This window comes from Vitis riparia, chromosome 2 (genome assembly GCF_004353265.1).
Source record: "Vitis riparia cultivar Riparia Gloire de Montpellier isolate 1030 chromosome 2, EGFV_Vit.rip_1.0, whole genome shotgun sequence".
Classification (NCBI taxonomy): Eukaryota; Viridiplantae; Streptophyta; class Magnoliopsida; order Vitales; family Vitaceae; genus Vitis; species Vitis riparia.
In genome coordinates, this window is record NC_048432.1 from 12,832,735 (window position 1) to 12,855,147 (window position 22,413).

General features: G+C 34.8%; 1 protein-coding gene across 3 annotated transcripts; it reads right to left on the bottom strand.

Annotated features, from left to right (window-relative positions):
• Nucleotides 1-489: 489 nt before the first annotated feature.
• On the bottom strand, nt 490-19,284 carry LOC117904841 (novel plant SNARE 11-like). Of its 3 annotated transcripts, XM_034817630.1 has the most exons (11): nt 19,108-19,283; nt 18,734-19,009; nt 17,477-17,569; nt 16,732-16,825; nt 16,562-16,599; nt 10,070-10,158; nt 6,848-6,927; nt 3,204-3,260; nt 2,956-3,048; nt 2,793-2,867; nt 490-1,017 (listed from the first exon to the last, which is right to left on the bottom strand). In XM_034817630.1, exons 2-11 carry the CDS (start codon nt 18,808-18,810, stop codon nt 928-930), a joined length of 786 nt encoding a protein of 261 aa, XP_034673521.1. In that variant the 5' UTR covers nt 18,811-19,009; nt 19,108-19,283; the 3' UTR covers nt 490-927. The 3 variants fall into 3 exon arrangements, 2 of the variants coding, with proteins under 2 accessions (XP_034673521.1, XP_034673511.1); XM_034817620.1 differs by having other exon boundaries at nt 18,734-19,283; XR_004649629.1 differs by having other exon boundaries at nt 994-1,017; nt 2,964-3,048; nt 18,734-19,284.
• Nucleotides 19,285-22,413: the final 3,129 nt, after the last annotated feature.

Here is a 22,413-nt window from a genome sequence, read left to right on the forward strand (position 1 = left end):
CCAGGTTATCACCTTAACTATACATTGACACGTTATAACAGTTTTACCAATCAAAAGAACCCTAAAACAACATCTAAGAGGGGGCCAGTGAAACAAGGGAAATATTTATGATAATATATATTACCCACTAATGTTGGACCATGTTGGACGATATGTCTCCGTGTGCAAATCAACACAACTGATTCAAAATACATCATTGTGAGGCTTGTTTTGTGGGGGGTTTCATCTCTTGAATATCCATTCCACATCCAACACATCTCAAAACCCCACATTTACTTTGTTGAGAAACAAATAAAATTGCCTTTTCATAAAATCATCTTAGAGACCACAACCCTCCCACACAACCGCATTCAGTGTGTATATATATTATATATATATATATATATATATATATATATATATATATAAACAAAAGTCACTTGACTGCACAAATAATTTTTTTTTAAATGTAGATACAAAAAACCTATCAATCTTCAGGTGATAATTAAATGAACACTATAATGTCAAATCACTATGGAAATGATGGTGAAAAACAAAATCTAAAAAATAAAAATAAACACACCATTGTGATTATACAGTGGAGTATGAACATCTTGGTTTCAAGTATTTACGCTCGGAATTCCCTCACCTAAATAGTGGTAATTTTCTTAATCATAATCCGTGGAGAATAAACAAATCACATACAAAACCTTATCTGATTGAAGCTACTGAACAAGCCACAACAGCAGTTTAAGAGACTGGCATTTTGAAAAGCTGATTAATCATATAGCGACTCCAGCAAGTTTCCTGTGTCGAAAGAATCCACCCTTTTAAACCAGATTGGGTTTTTCACTATACCAGGCGATGCCAACAGCGTCAAAATCTCCGCTAATTTTACACCCAATCAAATTGTGTCTGATAAAATCTTGAGGAAATTCACTGCCAGATTTAATTAGGATGCCAAAGTAATTTCCGAGTGAGAGCTGGTGGGGCCAATCCAGGAACACCCCGAATGTCCTTGTTATTTGGGTTCACAAGCTGAGTAATAATAAGTTGAAGTAAGTGATAAGCAAACATTAATAAAATGCAGTTAGAGACAATGTTGACATGAGTGCTTCATGGTTCTTCTGGAAAGGGACATGTTTTTTAATGGTTACTAAGGTTGAAAGTAATAAAAATATGATCCACTTGATGATTGTGAACCAGTTCTCTATACAGTATTAAGACAAATTTAAAGGTGCTAAACTGCTACATGAATGTTAACTGCAGGAACCATTTAGAGGCTAAGTTGAAGTGCCAAACAATGTAGATATACTCTATATCATGCAAAGTCATCCAAAATACTGTAGAAGCATGAGGGAGAGAATCAAGCAGATTAGAGAATGACAGTGATCAAAAGATTAAAACCAGTACTATCTAACTCAATGGAGGAATGGTGCAAGGAGAAAAATTCAATAGATGTGGTTTAAGCAAAAGTGACTGATCATTATCAGAATGAGAAAGTCATATAATATAGATTTCTTCTGGAAATATAACTGTTAAAGCAATACAACTAGGGGGGTTAAAAGGGTAGGACAATGAGACCAGCCTTGACGGTTACTCTGAAGCTAGCTAGGCATTTTCATATAAAGGGGGAAGGTTTGGTGGGTAGGTCTCAGGCTTGGGTTCCTATAAGGAGGCTGAGCCCAACTCTAGGATGAGTTGGCCAGGTCTGAAACAAATCCAAACCATTGATAAACAACAAATGTTCAAGGAATTTCCAAAGTACAACTCTAGATGGTATCAAAGCTAAGCAAGCAGAGCACCTCTATAAGAAACTACAGCCGTGATGGAACATGAACCAGTCAGAAAGCCTTCATTTGTTTATTCCCACTATTCAAACTATTTTCATGTACTTGGTAAGATAATATGTAAGAAAATATGGGTAAAATATAAGTAATAATTTAAAAAGTCATAAAATATTTTAAGTAAAAACTTTTAAAGCAAGGGACAAAAGGGGTGGTCATATCCCCACCCATCAACACTATCTCTTCAGTCGCCTCATTTTTATTTTTTATTTTATAATAGCATATTTGATGTGAAAACGTAAAAAGTTTTCATCTTCATCACCCACCAGACCCACCTTTAAACCCTAACTCTCCTTCCCCCTCCCTCAGCCTTTTCCCTATGCTTTCTTTTCCCTTCCTCTTCATTGCAGGTCCTGACTGCTTTACAGGTGCATGTCATGGCCATGCAATGATCATCCCCCTTTTTCCTTCTTTTTTTTCAAAAGTACAAAATAATAAATAAAACTAAAAAATAAAAAATAAAAAATAAAAATGAAGATGAAGGAGGAGAAGGTAAGGAGAAGGGGGAGGAATTAAGGTTAGGGTTTTGGCCAGGTATGGTGGGTGAAGAAGATGAGAGTATTTTTGCCTTTTACATTAAATTCTGAATTTCAAAAAAGAGATAAAAATGAGGTGGGTGGAGATATAATTTCACACAAAAAAAAAGTTATGATTGCATTCAAATAAATTTTAAGTCTTAAGACAATAACCCATTGGGTTTAGATGATGAACCCGATGTCAAATCCCATGTGGCCTGTAAAGTTACTGGACTGGTTGACAAACAAGGTCAACATTTTCCACCACTGCACCCAACAGATATATTAAAATAAATTTCCCAGTACCTAGTAATACCAATGCTTGACTTCCAACTGTTTCAGGATATGCAAATGACAAAAACAAAATTGAGACCCTAACAAAATCATCGGAAGTAACAGGAAGAAAAAGAAAGGAAATGAAAAGAAAAGTAGAGGTGAACAGATATCCAACCTTCACAATAATGACGGCTATGACCCCAATGACTAGAATGAAGAGCAAGGCCATAATACACCGATCAGTGGCAACCTGATGCAAGAACCCAAGTAAGTACCACAAATAATAACTCAATGCTCGATATATGAAAGATAGGGAAGTGGATATTTTAGAGATTGACCTGCCTACCAATTTCCTTGACCAGCTGTGAAGCTTTCTTGATTGAGAAATGGATAGAATCTAGCTCGTTAACAATCCTGCTCATTTGTTCAGTCTGAACATAAACGTAAAGTAAATTGAAACACTTAAGCTACCATGTCTTAGGAAAACCTTCAAAAAGAAAGGTAAAATACAAGTGATGTAAATTGAATCTAAATTGTAGCAATGTGTCAGAATCAGAAAAAAATTTAATATTGATGAGGTACAGACCTGCGACTTGAGAGCTGCTGCAGTTTCTGTTCCAACATTAACTGTATCTTGAACAACCTATTGCATAAACAAAGCAAGCGGGAATTAACTTCCTTTGTTAACAATTACAAGTCAAATTACAAACATTTTTTTTATAGGTAAGTCAACTTACAAACTTCAAGCAAGCAAATCTTTTTATTAATCTTCTTTTCTATCCCTTTTGTTGAGAAGGAAGATGGGTGGTTTCAATGGGGTTTACAGTTTTCGAATGGTTTTGATTTCTGTTTCTCATAGCAGAAACAAGTGAAGTTCAATGTGCAACTAAGTGGCTCTAGCACTGACAAACAGTTTCAAGATGCATGACAAAGCTCTTCAACTTCCCACCTCTAGTAGGAGTGAGAGACTGTATACATCATTTTATTTTTTCTTTCAAGATGTTGGTTATGGATTTCCAATTCTATAATATTTGATTCAGAGAATAAGAATAAGGGGTGTGAAGGAAGATGTTGCATTACAGAATGAAGAGGACTCAAAATACTACATAAATTAGAATATGTACCAACACATTGCCAATTAGATGTGGCGTTAAAGACAAACAAGCCAGAAATAACCATAACTACCACACTCCTACCTTCTGATCAGAAGGAACCAGGAAAGCCTAGATTAGAAATGTCAAGGGAAATCCACCCTACAGTCACAGACTAAGATTTTATGCATCAGTTAAGGAGACCATGGTCATGGATTAATAGCAAAATAGCAAAATGTGTCTTCAATGTGAAAAAACTTAGACTATTACAGACTTAGAGGGAGAAATCCAACAAGCAAATTGGAAAAAAAAAAAATTGCAGAATGGGATGCCTTTTTAGATGTTTTGACCTTCTGCAAGAATAGACCATCAAAGGAAATTAAATAAAGATTTCTGGTGCCTCTTATTTTAACCCAGGTGGGGGATAGCATATAACTTCACATTTCACAAAGAAACCAAGTGTGAGTTCAGAAGAATGAGCCACAACCCAACCAACTGGACATAAATGGTCTGTTTTGATATATCCACTCAAGAGGTGCCCCCTAAATGAGTCTCAAATACACTAACCTAAAGTGTCTGATAGATGCATGATTCAGGGAGTATTATCAACTATACTTTTGGGTAGTGGCACACATTCAAATGTGTGAGACGTCCTTGAATCCCTCATGAACTTCAGAAAAAAGGAATCATGCACCTTCCAATTATGAGATTTTCCATGATCACACTAACTTAGCATCCTTCTAGATAAGCCAATTGAAACCAGAATTGGTCATGTATTTTGAACCTTTTCATTCGAGTGGTGGTTATTAAAGCAATTGAACCTTGAAACTACATATGACTTAATTCAGAGGCAAAAAAATGAGGCTCTATTTCACAAGCAGTGATATGGTAGATGCCCTGTTTTGTAAAATCTAGGTGGACCGACCATAGAGCACCACATGTCTAATATACATCATGTGAGCTCCATCATGATACAACCAATAATAGAATGCCACATGTCTTGGTACATAGTCAGTGCTGCCAAAAACAAAAGGCGAGTCACCTAAGGCAAAAGGCGAAAAACAAGGTGATAGCCTAATTATAGTAAGGCAATCAAAAATATACATATTTACCTACTCAATACTCAACCAATATAAATGTTGTCTTCAACAATCAACACTATTAATTTTTTTATCACTAATGATGTCCTATAAAATTAACAAAATAGTAATAATTATTCAAAATGTTAAATATTATACCCTATATCATAAGAAACATTATATTATTTAAAAATATTCATCCTGTCTAAATGCATATTCCAATTTTTCAAACATCGAAAAAAAACAAAACAAAATAAGAGATTGAACATTCTAGAGAAGCTTTAGGCATCATCATCATCGTCATCAATCATCATTGAAATTAAAATTGTCATCACTTCCATCAAAACTAGATTGATAGCCCTCCATCTTATTATCTCTATGATTTATTATATAATATTTTATCTTATTCTTTGTTTAACCCAATATTAGATTGAATGAAATTATAATCTAAGTATGTTTAATCTTAACACATGGTCAAAGGCAATCGCCTCTATGCCTTGTGTCTTATCCCAAGGCGATTGCCTAGCCGTTGCCTTTTTTAAGCTGCCTTGCCTAGATCTTCAAGAGGCGATTTTTTTCTGCCCCGCCTAGCCTGATGGCCTAGGCAACCAAAGCGATTGCCTTTGATAACATTGTACATAGTAGTACATGCCCAAGACCACTCTCCACTAACATGATGTGTACCTTTCTTTATCAGAAACAAAATATATATTGATAATAATAAAGGTATAAGAGAAGGATGAGAGGCCCTTCCCTCAAAATAACATGATGTGTACCTTTGATATCTAATGCATACATAGATCCAATTCTCCCTAAATAGCTTCCATGTCATAGTGTTGCATCATATGGACATAGAAGCCTATCTCAAAATACATTTATCCAAATGTTCATGAAACATAGATGCCCGCTTCTAGCGGATGCTGAGGGGTTCTCTCCTACTATATCTCTTGGCAAGGGTGACTATGTGTACCTGAGAGGATTGATTGTTTCACTCCTATTACAAAAAGGATGCTCCCTTTAGAATGCTTGTGGACAGATGATCTCTTAAGCCCCCTCAAAGGTGCCACCCTTGGCACAACACTCTAATGCTAATATGCCTACTGGAGTTAAGAGCAAGGATCAAGGGTCCAAAATGAACTTGGTGCATCTCAATGGCAAAATTAGCCATCCCACCATTGAACATTTTGGGACTGGTTTGAGGGTCTTGCTTTAGTGGCTAGAGTTCCAAGTTTGCTAAGGTAGAATTAGCATGCATCAAAATGAACTTGGTGCATCTCAATGGCAAAATTAGCCATCCCACCATTGAACATTTTGGGACTGGTTTGAGGGTCTTGATTTAGTGGCTAGAGTTACAAGTTTGCTAAGGTAGAATTAACATGCATCAAACCGATCTCGATTACAATGAAAGGAAGGGGGGGGAGGGGGCAATCACATGTTGTCTCCGAAAGTTTCCACATCATTATTGGTCCATTAATGTGCAGTTACTATTTTGGAGCATCATAAATAGGCTCCATTTTCTGCCAAAAGGAAGAAAAAAAGAATTTCCCATTCTCTTGGATTCTCTCCTTGATTCAGTATCATTCTCTCCAATCCCTTCTTGCCTCTCACTACATTCTCCCCTCAAACTATTGCCACCTCACCATCCCGCATGGCTAGCCTCCAAAAATAAGAACCTTTTACAAATACCACCCACACAGAAATGAGTTACCATTGCATAAACACTGCTCATTGCAGCAATCTAACAGCCACACACACCCAAGAATCCAGAAAAAAAAAATGAAGAAGGCATATTCAATGGGTATATTTAAACCATTGTGCCTAAACAGATTAGCCAGCCTCCCTAAGAAAAACTAAAATTGAAAAGAATACTGCAAATTATGAAATGATTATTAGAAGAACAACAATGCTGAAAAACCTGAACATTTCAGATCCAAAGTTTATATGTGTTGTCTATAAGAATGAAGAGAAAAATCTCATGCAATCATGAAGCATTAGACAGCAAAGATAAAAAATTACCCAACCAATGCAGTACAAGTGTGTTGATTTAGAGATAAACTAACCTTTTTTGATCTCTCAATGACTTGATCAGTCTCATCCATCATCCGATTTCCATTATCCATTAGCTGTTGATTTGTCATAGCTGTAAAACATTTAGATAGACCTCAGAAATTATTCAAACAAGAATGAATGGAAGTCCAAAGTGAAGATTGCAGCTAACATAGAAAAGTTTGCACACGTGAAATACAAACCAAGATTGGGGCCAATGGAAAATGAGTTAGGACATTAAATGAAAACAAAATTGCCTCATGGCTTCATAATATTCTGGAATATCAGTTTGCCTATCCAACGAAAAACAAATCCACAATTCCAGGGAGTCAAAAAAAATATGCAGAACTTGCAAAATACTTGTATGACATGGTTTCACCATGATATAAATGTCTATGAATCAGCAAACTCAGTGCAGGTTTCGAATTATACTATCAGTAACCCAAGGCAAATTCACCAATGACAAACAAAATAAAAACTTAACTCCAAGAACTCAGACAAATATGCAGCAAATGCATAACCTTGCCATGACATCCACAAATCAGCTAATTCAAGGAGTTTAATGGAGTATTAATACATATACATACATACATACGTACGTATGTACGTACGTACACGCGCGCACACACACACACACATATCTATAAAATATGTTATCAGGCAGCAAAAGAAATTTTATCTGTCACACATGGCAAGCATTGCAATCTGACTAAATTTTATTTTATAAGTACTATTTCCAAATAGTATGTATTTGGATCACTTCCACAACGAGATACATCTTTTTCTTGAACATCTTGGGCACCTCAAGCCTCAACAGGTTTCGGTGCGTTTGCCCTGTTGACCACATACACCATTTAAAATCTAAAATTTGTTATGAGATGAACATTTTTATGAAGTTCAATGACACAAATGGTACAACAACCAGAAGCAAAACAAGTGATCCAGATGGATAAGTGCATCAGAGACAGTAGTCTTAGACTCTTAGCAACCGTTTCAGGTGAACACCATCCCACTTCTTCAATCCCTTCAAAAGGGAAACAATAAGAGTTCTATGATCATCAAGAAAATTTTGGTCCAAGGTATAAAAACCACCTAATGTACCATGACTTTTCATTCCCATTCATGCAGGATTTATAAGAAACATCTTACATAAGCTCTTAACCCCAAGTAGTAACTAGTTACCATGTTAGGACTCCTTGACAGAAAACAGTATGCCCCATGATAAGTATCAGTTTGACAACATTGATTCTGTTACACAGTGTGGTATATGAAACTCTCTGCTTTGGATTCCTTGAAGATAGAAAGACAAGCTGATGACACCCATCACAATTTACTTGTTAAGCAAAATGAGGGTGAAGAATTTAGCTCTTATTGTGCATGCACATGATAGTTTCATGGTTGTAATGGTCCGAGGATAAAATATTTGGAAAATCACCATGCAGAGTTTATCAAAATTAATAGATTTCAAGTCAAGCAAAATATATTTTTTGGACAAACACAAGGAGACAAATACCCAGCTGCAGGAATAGCCTAGTTTATGGTGTACCATTAAAAACACTGCAACCCTGTGCTTCTTACCAAGAAACTTACAAGAGTCACAATGCTATCTTAATGGAATAAAAACACTGCATGATGAAACCCTGAACTAGCTGAAAACATGCTTCAAGGTATTAAGAACATTCAATATTCTTGTTTGTAAAATGGTTCATATATTTATTAAAAAAAACATTTGCAAGATTCCGAAGAAGAATATTTTAAGAAAACCAAAAACCCATTTTTTTCACTCAGTTTAGCAGAAAAATATTTTAAGAGAACCAATTTCTCTATCAGTTTCTCTAGTAAAAAATGAAGAGTCATCTTCCAATTATTCTTCTGTAAAAAAAATTAATGATGCCCTTCATAAAAGTTCCGATCTCATAAGCATGATTACATGCATATGTACACACAAAGATTACTTGAGAATGATTGATACTACCTCCTGGTTGTCCACATCTGGTTTGAGTTTCTATTTAGATGGGAAGCATGCAATTCAGAACATTCTATGGGCAAGCAGTTGCCTATTTTTTTGTCCTTGTGAGGACAGTAGATAATATGAATCGACACAGAAATGCATGTATCAATGTATTAATATACATTCACTTCTCTGCTCCAGGTCTGTATAAACATCACACCATTTTTGTCCAAGGATGAAATTTATGGACTCTGGTCAATAGACATCCCAATTAGAACTAATCACCAATTAGTAGAAGATATAGGATATTGACTTCTCCCACTGGTGCTGCAAAATGTGAGCACCTTGTGGAACAGTTTATATATCTTTTACTCGCTCACCTCAATGTTGAATGCTCACAAAACTTCTTATTTGGTGACTGTAGTTATCTCTAGGAAGGGACTCTTTCTTTTGAAACATGAGTACATGTGAACATGAAAATATAGGCATTTTCACTTATGTATGTTACAAGGAAACCACATCTAGATAATATACTCCCAGAAAGATCCTCATAGCTTAAAGAACTAAAATATTTGTCTTTGAAGAGCTCTGCGAAGAGGCTGTATTAAAGTATTGGTTCAAAACGTGAGTGAACTATACTTTTGAAAGACTGTAAGTGCTAAGTTTTCCTATGGATAAGCTAGAGAATTCCTATTATAACAACAAATCAGACATCAGCATTTAACAATCACCCAGAGCAATAAAGCCAATGTCAGTACTTACTTTCTGTACTATAATCAAGCATTGAATATTTGCATTCAAAATTAGATATTATCCTTCTCATCTATCATGGAGAAAAACATCACTATACACATTTGTGGCCTTCATATTGGTGTAACTTTCATATTACTGTGCTCACACATGTACCATGTGCCACAACATGCTTTAGACCTATATAAATGCCATGCCCCTCTCCAATAATTAGGGACTGCTTCTCCCCTCCTGCTTAAAAGCTTTCCCTTTACTCCATTCATTTCTCTCACATCCATCATCCTCCCTAAGATAATCTATCTTGCTGGAAAAGACAAGAGTCATTAACACAATTTCATTAGATGAAATTTCCACATGATTAGATGGTTTCTGGACCACTCTAAAACAATCAGTAATAATTTGATAAAAATAAATTAAGAACAAAACATACACATTATTCCATCATCATGAGATAAAACTTCCATTTATAGTGTCTAGACTCTAGACTTTCGAGTGTGGTAGAAAAAGTGAGTATAATAGAAGGCCATATGCTTACATGAAGCTAGCAAAACATTTTCTTCTCCAACGTCGTCAGCAGGCGCATCAAAGAGATCAATTCGCTTGTTTTCAAGATTGGTTGCATATCTATATCACCATCCAAAACAATATAAAAATAAGCCCAGGAAAGGAATCAACAGCATGATATAATTAAGAATCAGTATAAAACATCTAAATAAAATTAAATCTGCAACTCTATGCACATAATCAAACGAAATTTGAAGTTCAAATATATATTCAGAATGAAAACATGAAAACTATAAAGGATCAACAATGAATCATTTTCTTGATTTATTCCGTAAATTGAACAAAAATCTTAAATTAATAAAGACTAAAATTTTCAACTAATGGAATCATATATGACTAGGTCATAATTTAAGACTAAGGTATTTCACCAAAATAGTGGGGATGTCAAAATGAAAGTAAATTTTGGAGAAACAACAAAATTATGCACATTAAAAAAATCTTTATCAAAAACGAAATATATATTGATAATAGAGTATATATTGATAATGGGGGGGCTGTTCACTCGAGGGGAGCCTCCAATGGTGTGTTGGTGTTTTTGGACAATAGGGTGTTACAATTGTTGGATGTGGAAGTGGGGATTTTCTCAGTCTCGTGCCGATTTAAGAACTGTGAGGATGACTTTTGCTGGAATTTTACAGAGGTTTATGGTCCTACAATGAAGAAGGAGAGGGAAGGTTTCTAGGGTGAGCTAGGTGTTGTTAGAAGTCTATGGAGTGGCCCTTGGTGTGTGGCAGGCGATTATAATGTGGTTAGGTTCCCTGTGGAGTGCAGCAGGGGAGGCAGATTAACCTCTTCAATGCGGAGATTCTCTGAGATTATCAAGGATTTAGAGCTAAGGGACCTACCTCTACAGGGAGGTCCTTACATGTGGAGGGGTGGTCTAAATAATCAGTCTAATTCTAGGCTCGATCGTTTTTTGGTCTCAGAGAATTGGGAAGGTCACTCCTATCAAAAAGAATTGGGAAGGTCACTTTACAAGGGTCATTCAGTGCATCCTCCCTAAACCGGTTTCTGACCATTCTCCAATTTTGTTGGATAGAGGAGGCGTGAGGAGAGACCCAATGCCTTTTAAATTCGAAAATATGTGGTTGAAGGAGAAAGGCTTCAAGGATAAGTTGCAGGCTTAGTGGGAGGGTCTCAATTTTAGTGGGTCTACTAGTTTTGTTTTGGCTGTGAAGCTGAAAGCCTTGAAATCGTTATTGAGAGACTAGAACAGGAATGTCTTTGGTAAAGTTGAAGTTAATAAAGCGTTGGCTTTGAATCAAGTGGAACTTTGGGACAAAGTAAAGGTAGTTTGGCCACTTGTTGTTCATGAGTAAGCTAGGAGAGGAGCAAAGGAGGATTTTAAAAAGTGAGTTCTCCTAACATAAATTTCTTGGAAGCAGAAATCAAGGGAAGTGTGGCTAAAAGAGGGAGATAGAAATACTAGATTTTTCCACAAGATGGCTAATGCTCATAGAATGAGGAATATGATGGCTCTGGTTAAAATCAGTGGTACTTGATTAACAAAGGAAAATGAGATCAAAGGAGTGGTGAATGAATTTAAGTTTATGTTGTTTGCTACATGAGGGTGGAGGTCCAGCATTAGTGGCTTGTCTTTTGCAAGGTTGGAGGTTGTTGAAGAAGCTAGGCTAGAGGAGCCTTTTTTTTAGCAGGAGGTTTTCGAGGCTCTTAAGGGCTTTAGTGGGGACAAAGCGCCTAGGCCTAATGGTTTTACCATGGCCTTTTGGCAGTTTTCTTAGGGATTTGTGAAGAAGGAGGTCATGGGGTTTTTCAAGGAATTTCGTGACCATAATTGCTTTGTTAGAAGTCTGAATGCAACCTTTCTAGTTTTGATTCCAAAAAAAAGGGGAGCGGAAGATTTAAGGGATTTTGAGCCAATTAGTTTGGTGGAAGGGTTGTATAGGTGGCTAACTAAAGTGCTAGCCAATTAGTTAAAGCTGATGGTGGGTAAGGTGGTTTCTAAGGCCCAAAATACCTTTGTGGATGGTAGACAAATCCTAGATGCTGCCCTTGTTGCTAATGAAGTCATAGATTCGACTGTGAAGAGCAATGAGGGGGTGGTAATATGCAAACTTGATATAGAGAAGGCATATGATCATGTGGACTGGTCCTTCTTGCTTTCGGTTATGGGTATGATGGGTTTCGGAGAGAAATGGCTTTGGTGGATGCAATGGTGTATCTCCACAGCTATTTTTTCTGTTTTGGTTAATGGGACTTCCTCAGGCTTCTTCCAAAGTTCTAGGTGTTTAAAGGAAGGGGGTCCACTCTCACCATACTTATTTGTGATTGCTATGGAGGTACTTAGTTGCCTTCTAAGGAGAGCTATAAATGGGGTTTTTTTGTCAGCCTGTAAGGTGAGGGGTAGAGGTGGTGAAGAGGCTCAAGTGTCTCACTTATTGTTCGTCGATGATACATTGGTTTTCTATTGGGGCTTCTCAAAATAAGACGACGTATTTAAGTTGGACACTAATGTGGTTTGAGGCCATTTCGAGATTGAGAATTAATTTTGATAAAAATGAGTTAATCCCAAACGCGAAGGCAATGGCTACAGAACTTGGTTGCAAGGTCGGGAGTCTTTCTTCCTCGTATTTGGGATTGTCGTTGGATGCTCCTTTTAAGTCCATGGCTGCCCAGGATGGAGTGGAGGAGAGGTTTAGAAAGAGATTGGCAATGTGGAAGAGACATTACATCTCCAAAGGAAGGAGGATCACCTTAATTCGGAGCACTTTGGCTAGCTTGCCCATTTATTTCATGTATGTGCTTTCTTTACCAAGGACCGTCAGATGTGGGGCTCTTGAGCAGAAACCTCATCTTGTAAAATAGGTATTTGTTTGCTTGGACAAAAGAAAATGGGGGTTGGGGCGAAGTGTCTTTCTACTCTTAATAAGACATTTTTGTGCAAATGGAGTTGGAGGTTTACAAATGAGAGAAGGGCCTTTTGGAATCAAGTGATAAGGGGAAAGTATGGGGAGAAGCAAGGGGGTTGGTGTTCCAAGGAAGTGAGGGATGGGTATGGTGTGGGGTTGTTGAAAGCAATTAGGAGGGAGTGGCATGTTGTAAGTAGTAGACTCTCTTTTGTGGTGGGTAATGGACAAAGGGTGAAATTTTGGAAGGACATATAGTGTGGGGATTCAGCTTTTTGTGTTTCTTTTCTTACTTTATTTGCTCTAACTGCTTCCAAGGACACTTGGGTGAAAGATGTTTGGAGTTTCACTAAGGGAGAAGGGAGTTGGAGCTCACATTTCTCTAGACCTTTCAATGATTGGGAGGTGGATAAGGTGCACAGGTTTTTATTAGGCCTCAAATGGGAAGAGCGTTCAGCGGGATGTGGAAGATAGGGTGCTTTGGATAGAGACTAAATGTGGGAAGTTCTCCGTTAAGTCTCTCAACAAAGCCCTAGAATCAGGCCCGTTAGTCTCTTTCCCATCGAATGTCATTTGGAAATCCTGTGTGTAGCCTAAAGTGAGTTTTTCTACATAAATAAATAACTAATAATCCAAACAAAATAAATAAAATCTCAATTTTAGGGAGAAGAAAAAAAAGGTGAGTGTGGCATAAAAGAGCATTAGTAGTAGAGTCTAAGATTTAAATGAAAAAAAAGGTGATCTATAAGAGGTAAAAAATATGACCTCAAGTTGATATATGAAAAAATAAAAATAAAAAGTAGAGATGAGGAGTGGAGAGTTGAGAGGAGTGGACTGTTAAAAGCTAAATAGATAAATTGGAAAAAAACCTAAAACTTGGTGTGCAAGGCAAGTGAGTTGATTTTGTGGAGTGGCCTCTCAAATTAAAAAATAAAATAAAAATGCAAAGAGAAACTGGAGAAGTGACTGTGGCATGGGAATGAAAGAAAGGGAGAAGAGGAGGTTGACGAGATGGAGAAAAGGAGAAACCAAAACAGAAGGAGCTGTCAATGAGAGCATAGGGCATTGATGATGCCGCATATGAGAGGTTGTAGATGTTGACATAGCACCCCACTGAGAGCTACTGAGTTAGGCTTTCCCCCCTCAAATCCAATCCTCTTATATTTTTAGGTTTTCTTTTTTTTTAATTCGATCACTTGCCTCTCTAAGGCAGTAAAGGCATCCAAAAATGCACTTCACATACACCCCAACTCCATAAGTGAACGCCTTTTGGGAGCCTAGCACTTTTGGTTGTGCCTTGACATGTTTTGGGAGAACACTTCATGTCAGAGCAAGCCTTGAGGTGCACATCAATAACACATTTGAAAACACTGTCCAACAATAAGGGGGCAAATCTTAGTGCATAGGAAGGATATGAGAAACACCTACATTAAAGAAGGAAGAACACACAAAAGATAAGAAGAAACCAAGCCTGACTCCCTGGGCAATCCCTAAACTCTCAATAAATTCAAATTAAAAAAACATCATTGCCAAAAGAGTTAATAGACCACAAAAATTAGGACTTCAGAAAAATATCCTCTCAATTTGAAGCCCAACAGTTCCGCTATCTCAAACACATGCATATCTCTTTCCTTTCCAATACAATAAAAAGGGCAAAGTGGAACCATCCTCCAAAATCTCCTCTCTTTCCCCCAAAGCTGCCAAGCTAAGAAACATAGTATTAACATATGAAAAATATAAAATTCATGAAACATCAAATAGAGAATACCAAGATCCATAGTGAAGGAGGTTCTGATTAACTAACTCAGTATTCTTAAAGCATAAATCACAACTCACAACCTCAAAGCATAACTTGGTCATTACTAACAATCTTCTCCTATAAAGCTTCTCATTCAAAAAAAAAAAAAATGGGTGGCACACAAGAGCCTCTCAAAGCTCAAGCTAGGAGTCTTAAGATTAGGCCAAGACAAAACAAGCTCCTTGAAAAAAGATTAGACCAAGATAACACCCTTCATTGAGGAACCTCAATTCAAAATAACCCCTACCATCACCCTAACATTATATGAATATTAGATTTTTTGCGGCGAAGCTCTCAGATCAGTGGACGAGACAGCAGCAGCGATCTGCGAGTCCCTACATTGTGGAGATTGCGGATTGTGATGATGTTGAGATTTATATTGAAACGCTACGTTTGATGTATTGTAAGGATCTGAGGAAGAAGCTCATGAAGGAAGATGTGTCCAGGGTTCTTGGGATATTAAAGGTGATGATGAAATTTTATTTTCTCTTTTTATTGGGGATTTTATGGCGAAGTTTTGTTAATTTCTATTTGGTTGATGAGAAACTGAGGGAAAAGTATCGAAACTAATTGAAAAATCTTCCCTCGGAATTGTCTAATGTGATTATTTTTATGATTTGTTTGGTATAAACAATCAAAAGCTCCCGATGTCCTCTCTTATTATTATTTAATTGACAACCATGGTCTCCTATGACTGAGCTTCTGTCCAACAACCTGAAAGAGTAAGGGTCTGTTTTCAAACGTTTTTTTTTCTTCCTTTCTTTTATAGGCAAAATTAACAATATATAAACAAGTGTCAAAAAAAAAAGAGCACCAAAGTACACAGGAAGTACACAATAAGTGCTAAAGAGTCAAGAAAAACTCCCTCCTTCAGCAAGAACTCAACCAATCAACAAATTTTATTAAAACATTGAGCCTTCCTCTATGTACAACTTTACTCACAAAAAAAGGTTTACTAAGGAAAAGATTCTTCAAGACATGAACAAAAAAAAAAAAAAAATTTCTGGTCCTTAGAATGGAAAACTGTTTTCTAATTCAAAAAACAGGTATGGCAATTTTTTTAACTGAAAACCAGTTTTATTAGACTTTGTTCTGAAAATAGGTTGTTTTTTAAAACAAATTTAAAGTATTTTTCAAGTGTTCTTTTGTAGAGTATTCTGAGAAAATTAAAAATATAAATAATAATTTGAGAACTTTTACTTTACATATAAGTGCATAATACTTTCATAAAGAAAAAGTTGAGAAAACCTTTTTTTTTTCATATAAAGAATAAGTTTCTAAGAAGAATTTTGTTCTTAGAACAATTGTAAGCTGTTTTTAAGAAGTTTTTGAAAGCATTGCCAAACAGGTTGTAAGTTCTTTTTACAAGATTATTATACCCAAATAAGAAAGAACCAATAAAGTTTTGAAGCAATATAATTAGTTATAAACAAATAATAATAATAATTCATTGATTAAAATGGAAACTGATAAAATCTAGAGATGCAGGAAAGACATTCTAGAAGGTTTCAGCAGGTGAATTAGATAAGACTACCAAAAGGACAAGAACTCAAACAACATTTTTTCAGCAACTTAAAAATAGAAAATAAAGCATTGACCATCAATTCTCAGTCACATGCCATGTCTCAGCTCTAACAATAAGAAATATTAAGAAAACCAGAAAACGTAACCCAAGAGAAACAATCGATAAATGGTGGAAACAGGGTCCCAAACAACTAAATAGAACCAGTGAAAATGCATGAGACTACTCTGCTTCTTTGCATGAACCACGGATAATTTCTAGCAGATGTTAACTTACTGCTTTTTAAGAGCAACATACGAATTCAACTCTTTTATCTGCAAAGAAGACAGCAAAAACATTCAGCAGAGAATTTGGATATGCAGAGGATAAATAATGTGCATGTTACAACATTACTGCAACAATTTGGATTGCTTGACTAATCAGAAATTACGAGGCGAAAAGCCTACCATTGATTGCTTTTTCTCATTCAGCATCTTGTTGGTTTCTGGATCATTTCTAATCTCCAAATCCTTAACTTCCCTATCAAATTCTTTAATGAGCCTGGAAAGACAACAAGGCATAATTTTGTTTCTGATTTTGGAAAAAATATAGCAACATAATGTAAGATATTCCTGTCACGTGCCTAATTTGTTTAGTTGCAGCTATCAAAGCAATAAGTAGCTCTGCACCTATAACATTATGTAACATGCAAAAGTACACATGCACCAAACATAGCAGAAATCCTTAAGTTCATTGTTTGCAAGTATGAGATGTTTAACATAGAGAAACTAGACCTCCAAAACTTTCAGATTTTCAACCTCCCAAAAACCCTAATTCTTGAACTTGCCATTTCCTTTACCTTCAATGTGCATAGGAATTGAATAGTGAAATCCAAGCAGAATAAGATAAAGGGAATTGACAAAGAAGTCAGAATCGGGTTTTGAACATAAAGGTCTTAGTAGTTCCACCCATTCCATTATACTGGATGGATTGGGTTTGCATTATGCCCCCAGATATATAAACCCATCTTTCACCATGCTTGCAAAAACATTCAAGATTTGCTCTTCATCATATATGGTTTCAATATCCATACTGCACTTTTTTTTTCCTGGAAAGGCAAAAGATAATGATGGTATGCATACTGCATACCACCTCATAAAATAGCTCTAAAAGTCACCAATAGCAAGAGGCAGAGATTTTTTGTTCAATTACCTCTTACACTCTCTCATCTTCCCTGTAAGCTCTTCCAGCTGCCTGCTCTGCCTACTCGTGTCTTTGATCTTCTCCAACTTCTGGAACCCATTACTGTAAAAATACATAGAAAATTAGATTACCTTAAAGAAGATAATTTGCTAGGTAATATAGGACATGCACCAATGGTTAAACATAAATAATGCATTGTTTGCTTAGCTTTTCTAAAACATTTTCCTTTGTTTTGGAAACAAAAGGTTTCATTGATTTTAGCTCTTCACAGCACAAGAAGTATTTTCAAGAAGCTAAACAATCAACACCTGAAAAAAATTGTAAAAATTTACATAGTATCAAGAAACGGATTCTAAATAGTACATCTTTTTTGTGTGTTAAGGATTGTTAAGAGATATTTACAGTTGATAATCTTGACAGAATGTTAAAATAATGCAGTTGCTTTCCTTATGGGATCCGTTACGGACCATCTCTATAAGATTCTACAGATTATCATGGCAATAATAAAGGAATCGTATCTGAATGAAGTAGACTACCAAGAAAGAGTAGAAACAAATCTTGAGAAACTGTTTAGACATGATGCTAGTTGATTGGCTTAATTTTCTGCCATTTGGAAATTACCATTGCAGACTAGTTAGCTTTCTTGAGTTTATAGAGCTCAAGGTTGCAATTCAGAGAATAAGTACCCTAAAGCCATCCAAACAGTTAGTGAATGATTGGATATGAACTCACTGATCTAAGGAACTTTTCTGGACATTGAATGGAGCCACCAAGAAAGCCCAAGAGATGGTCACTGTTTTGAAGAGGGAAAAATGCGATTTTGACCCCAAGAAAAAAAAAGGATAGTTATGGACATTAAGAGTCACAGAAGAAGATGATGTGTGAGAGTAGCCATTGTGGAATCATCATATTCAGCTTCATGAAATGAAGCAATGGATTCTCATTCTCCCATCTTCTATTTGACTTGAGTATTTGGGTTTAAAACCATACTGTCTTTACGAGATTATTGAGAATTGAGATTTATAATTTAAACCTTGAATTAAAGATTTCACATCTCTTACAAGTTTATGGCTGAGAAAACCTAAACGGTTTCATGCAACTCAAACCACGCCAATTGCAGAAACTGATTCAATGATATATTTCACTTTTTCTAACCTCGAGCAACAAAAAATAGCAATACAGCTACAATGTCAAATCTAAACCAAAATTCACGCATAAAGCAGACAATGCGCCAAGAATCCGATTCAAAAAATGAAGATTCCTTACGATAACGCGCGGAAAATGTCACTAATTTGTCCATCGATCTCCGCCAGCTCCTCGCTGATTCCAGCCAACGAAGACATCTCGCAAAATGACTCTCGAAAATCACCACGTCCTCTCAAGATCTCCAATATCTCACAAACATCAAAATCTCCAAATTACCGCCAAAATCAACGCAATGCAGATCCACTGACGATCTCCAACCAAAAACAGGATTTTAACAATCAATTGTCCTCGGCAGCGAAACCGAATAACACGGCTCCCTCGTCTCCGATCTGGTCCCTACAATAACGGATTCAAGCGAAAGTGAATGCTACAGCATCGAATATTCGATCAGATTGGAGAAATCCAAATCGAAATTCAAATGGAATTGAACGTACGGAATCTGGATCGATCCGAACAATGAGAGTTTGGAATGTGGATTTTGGGATGGAAAAACCTAGGCCTTGTGGAAATGGCGGTCTGGAGAATGGATGCGTACGAAGAGGTTCTCGTGATTTACAGAGAAATATTTCTCCATTTTTTAATTTTTTTTTTTTTATTTTTTGTTTTTGGTTTTTGGGGGGTTTTTGGTTTTAGCTTTGGCTCGGGCAGGTTTCAAAACATGGCCGCAAATTCGGCCGTTCAAACCGCTTATAAGGAGCTGACAGATGGGGCCCATGCGTTTGTTGTCTAGTGCTGATTTGGTATGGATGACAGCAATTTAATAGGATGCTCCTCCGTCTTCGACTAATGACCTATTATTTTGTCACTTCCTTAATTCGTCCCCCGCATCAGATATGGACCCTCCGTTGAGGATGTTTTGCCTTATTATTACAAAATGGAATTATTTTTTTATAGAATTAAAAATTAATTATTAAATTTTTCTATAATTAAGTATAACTATTAACCCTTCTAACGTCTGATATCATATAATTTCTGATTAGCTTTAATTAGATGTTCAAATTTAAGCTAAATTCATTAATTTCAAAATTATAAACTTAATAATCATTTGAATATATTTTTTATTTTGAAAAAATAATAATAATAATAATAATTTCTAGTATATTTTAAAATTATTTTAAAATTTTAAGATAATAAAAAATTGTAATACCTCAAATTTGAAAAAAAAATATTATATTTTCAAAATAAATCATAAAAATTTTCTCATTTTATCCACAAGTGAATATCATTTTTTATTTTTAATAATAAAAAATAAGAAATGTATCCCCATTATGCTAGTGAGAAATTCATAAAATATAAACTATTTCACTAAAATATGGTTGATACAATAATAATATTGCTTGACTTTTTAGTAATTATTGGCAATGTGAATTCAACCATGACTCCAACTTCATAATCACATTGTCTACAATTTCACAATCGCTTCATCGATATGAGCTTAGTTGAGTTTGGGTTATAACCTTCTTACATAGTAGATGGTATGAGTGAGGATGATAATGGAATGTCATTTTTTTTTTAGTATATGTCCCACCATCCTTAATGAAACATATTTGAAATTAAAATAAAAGAGTTTCAAATTAGTTTTAAAATATATATAATTTATTAATGAAGTATATTTATTTAGACGTAATTAAAATTTAAAATTAAATAATAATAATGAATAAAATAGGGTAAGGAGGAGAAATTATCATATTTGCATCACCCTATTATTTATTTATTTTATTTTTTTTAAGTAGTACAATAATTACTTTGTATAGACAAAATGAGGTTCAAACGGGATAACTCATTTCAAACCCACCTCATTGTCATCATTGCTATAAAGAGCAATATATTACATTGCTCCTCCTATCCACGAGTCAAATACTAAAAAAAACATTTTATCATCATTCTAAGTAATAGAATGATTGATTGTTAGTTCTTAATAACTGGTATTCGTGTGAGAACATGATGTAAAATAAAAACTAATCATGATAGTGTAACATTTGTTTTATTGTTGTAGGTTTATTCAAAAATGTTTCCTAGCTATTTCTTTCTTTTTTTTTCCTTGAACTTAATGGTAGCTTTATCTCAAGGCAATTTCTTGGTTGGATAATTTAATTTTAAGGTATTCTTCTAACTAGTTTTCTTTCTTAAAGACTTATGTTTAGAGTGTAACTTGGGTGGTTTGACCCAACCTAACCTAAATTTAATTTGACATCTGAACAGATTTGAGCAATTATTTTTAATACTCAATTTGGGTTTGGATTAAGTTTTTTCAGCTTGAACTCAAATTGGTTTGGGATTGGACCAAAATTTAGGCAATCCAAATATAACACCACCCAATTAATATTTTTATAATATTTATAACGTATATTATCCTATATAATAATATTATTTTTTTTTTTAATTTTTGAAGGAAAACATATCAAATTATATTATATCATATACTTTTTCATTATTTTAGAAAGATACATAATTCTTTTTTTTTTTTGTTATTAAATTAAAATTGTATCCTACTTAATATCTAAGTTTTCAAATAAATATATAAAATAAAAACAAATTATAGATGAAGTATGAATTATATAATTCGATCAACCAAAATAACCCGAGTCTAATTCAACTAACATGAGCAACCTGAGTTTAGATGAATAAAATTGGGTTAAGTATTTCAAGTTAGAAGACTGGTTGAGTTGGTTATTTTTTTTTATTTGGAATTGAACTTGAGTTAGCATCATCCCAATAAATCTTTAGAAGTGTCCTCCAAAAAATCATTTCAAACAATTCTATAAATTTTTAAAACTTTATCATATTAAATTGTGAAGTATTAATCAATTTTCTTGTGCTTCGCTATGGATATCATGGATAAATCATTTCAAGCGATTCTATAAATTTTTAAAACTTTATCATGTTGGATTGTGAATTCTGAATCAATTTTGTTGTGTTGCACTCGGGATATCGAGTCAACTTGTGGAGGTTAAAGGAGGCAATGCCCTCTATATAATTTTTTTAATGAGATGAATGACAAGTTTGCCTTTATTATATATTTAACCCTTTTATATTTCAGAGTTTTGTTTTTTAGAAAGTGTGCCCTCAATTGAAAGGTATTTTTTAAAGTTTCACCATTGTAACTCTTCTTGTTTCTTTTGATTAGTGGATTATTGAGTGTTAATACACTATATGGACTTATAAATCACATTGATCATCAAACCACGTTAAAAGTCCCATTTTATTTTTTATTTTTCATTTTCTATACGTGATTTGGTTAACATATCAAATATTTTAATTTTTGTTATCAAAGAAAAAAAAATTTTAAGTGTTAAACCGAAATTTTAACATATCGTATTATTCATACATGAACTCTTATAATGTATTTTATAATTTTTTGACAAGTATAATATAACTAAAGTCACTTCAATCTCCTAACGAAACTTTGTTAATCAAAATTACGAATATACTAAGTAACCTTAATTTAATACAACATGCACAACCCATGATAAATACATAATAAGGTCTGATTACGGTACCAATACCGAAAAATAGCCATTGATCATAAAATGCCACATGCCCTATAAGCTTCCATTTCTTCATCCTTATAATAAAATTACTTCATAACTTACTCACATTTTTTTATACATTGATCTTATTTATTTATACTTTCATATCGAAAGTTTATATTTTTATTTAATGATCTAGATTTTGCTATACATTTGAACGGTCTAGATCACGTATTTGGTGTAATACCAATTTGGTAACTTAACATTTTC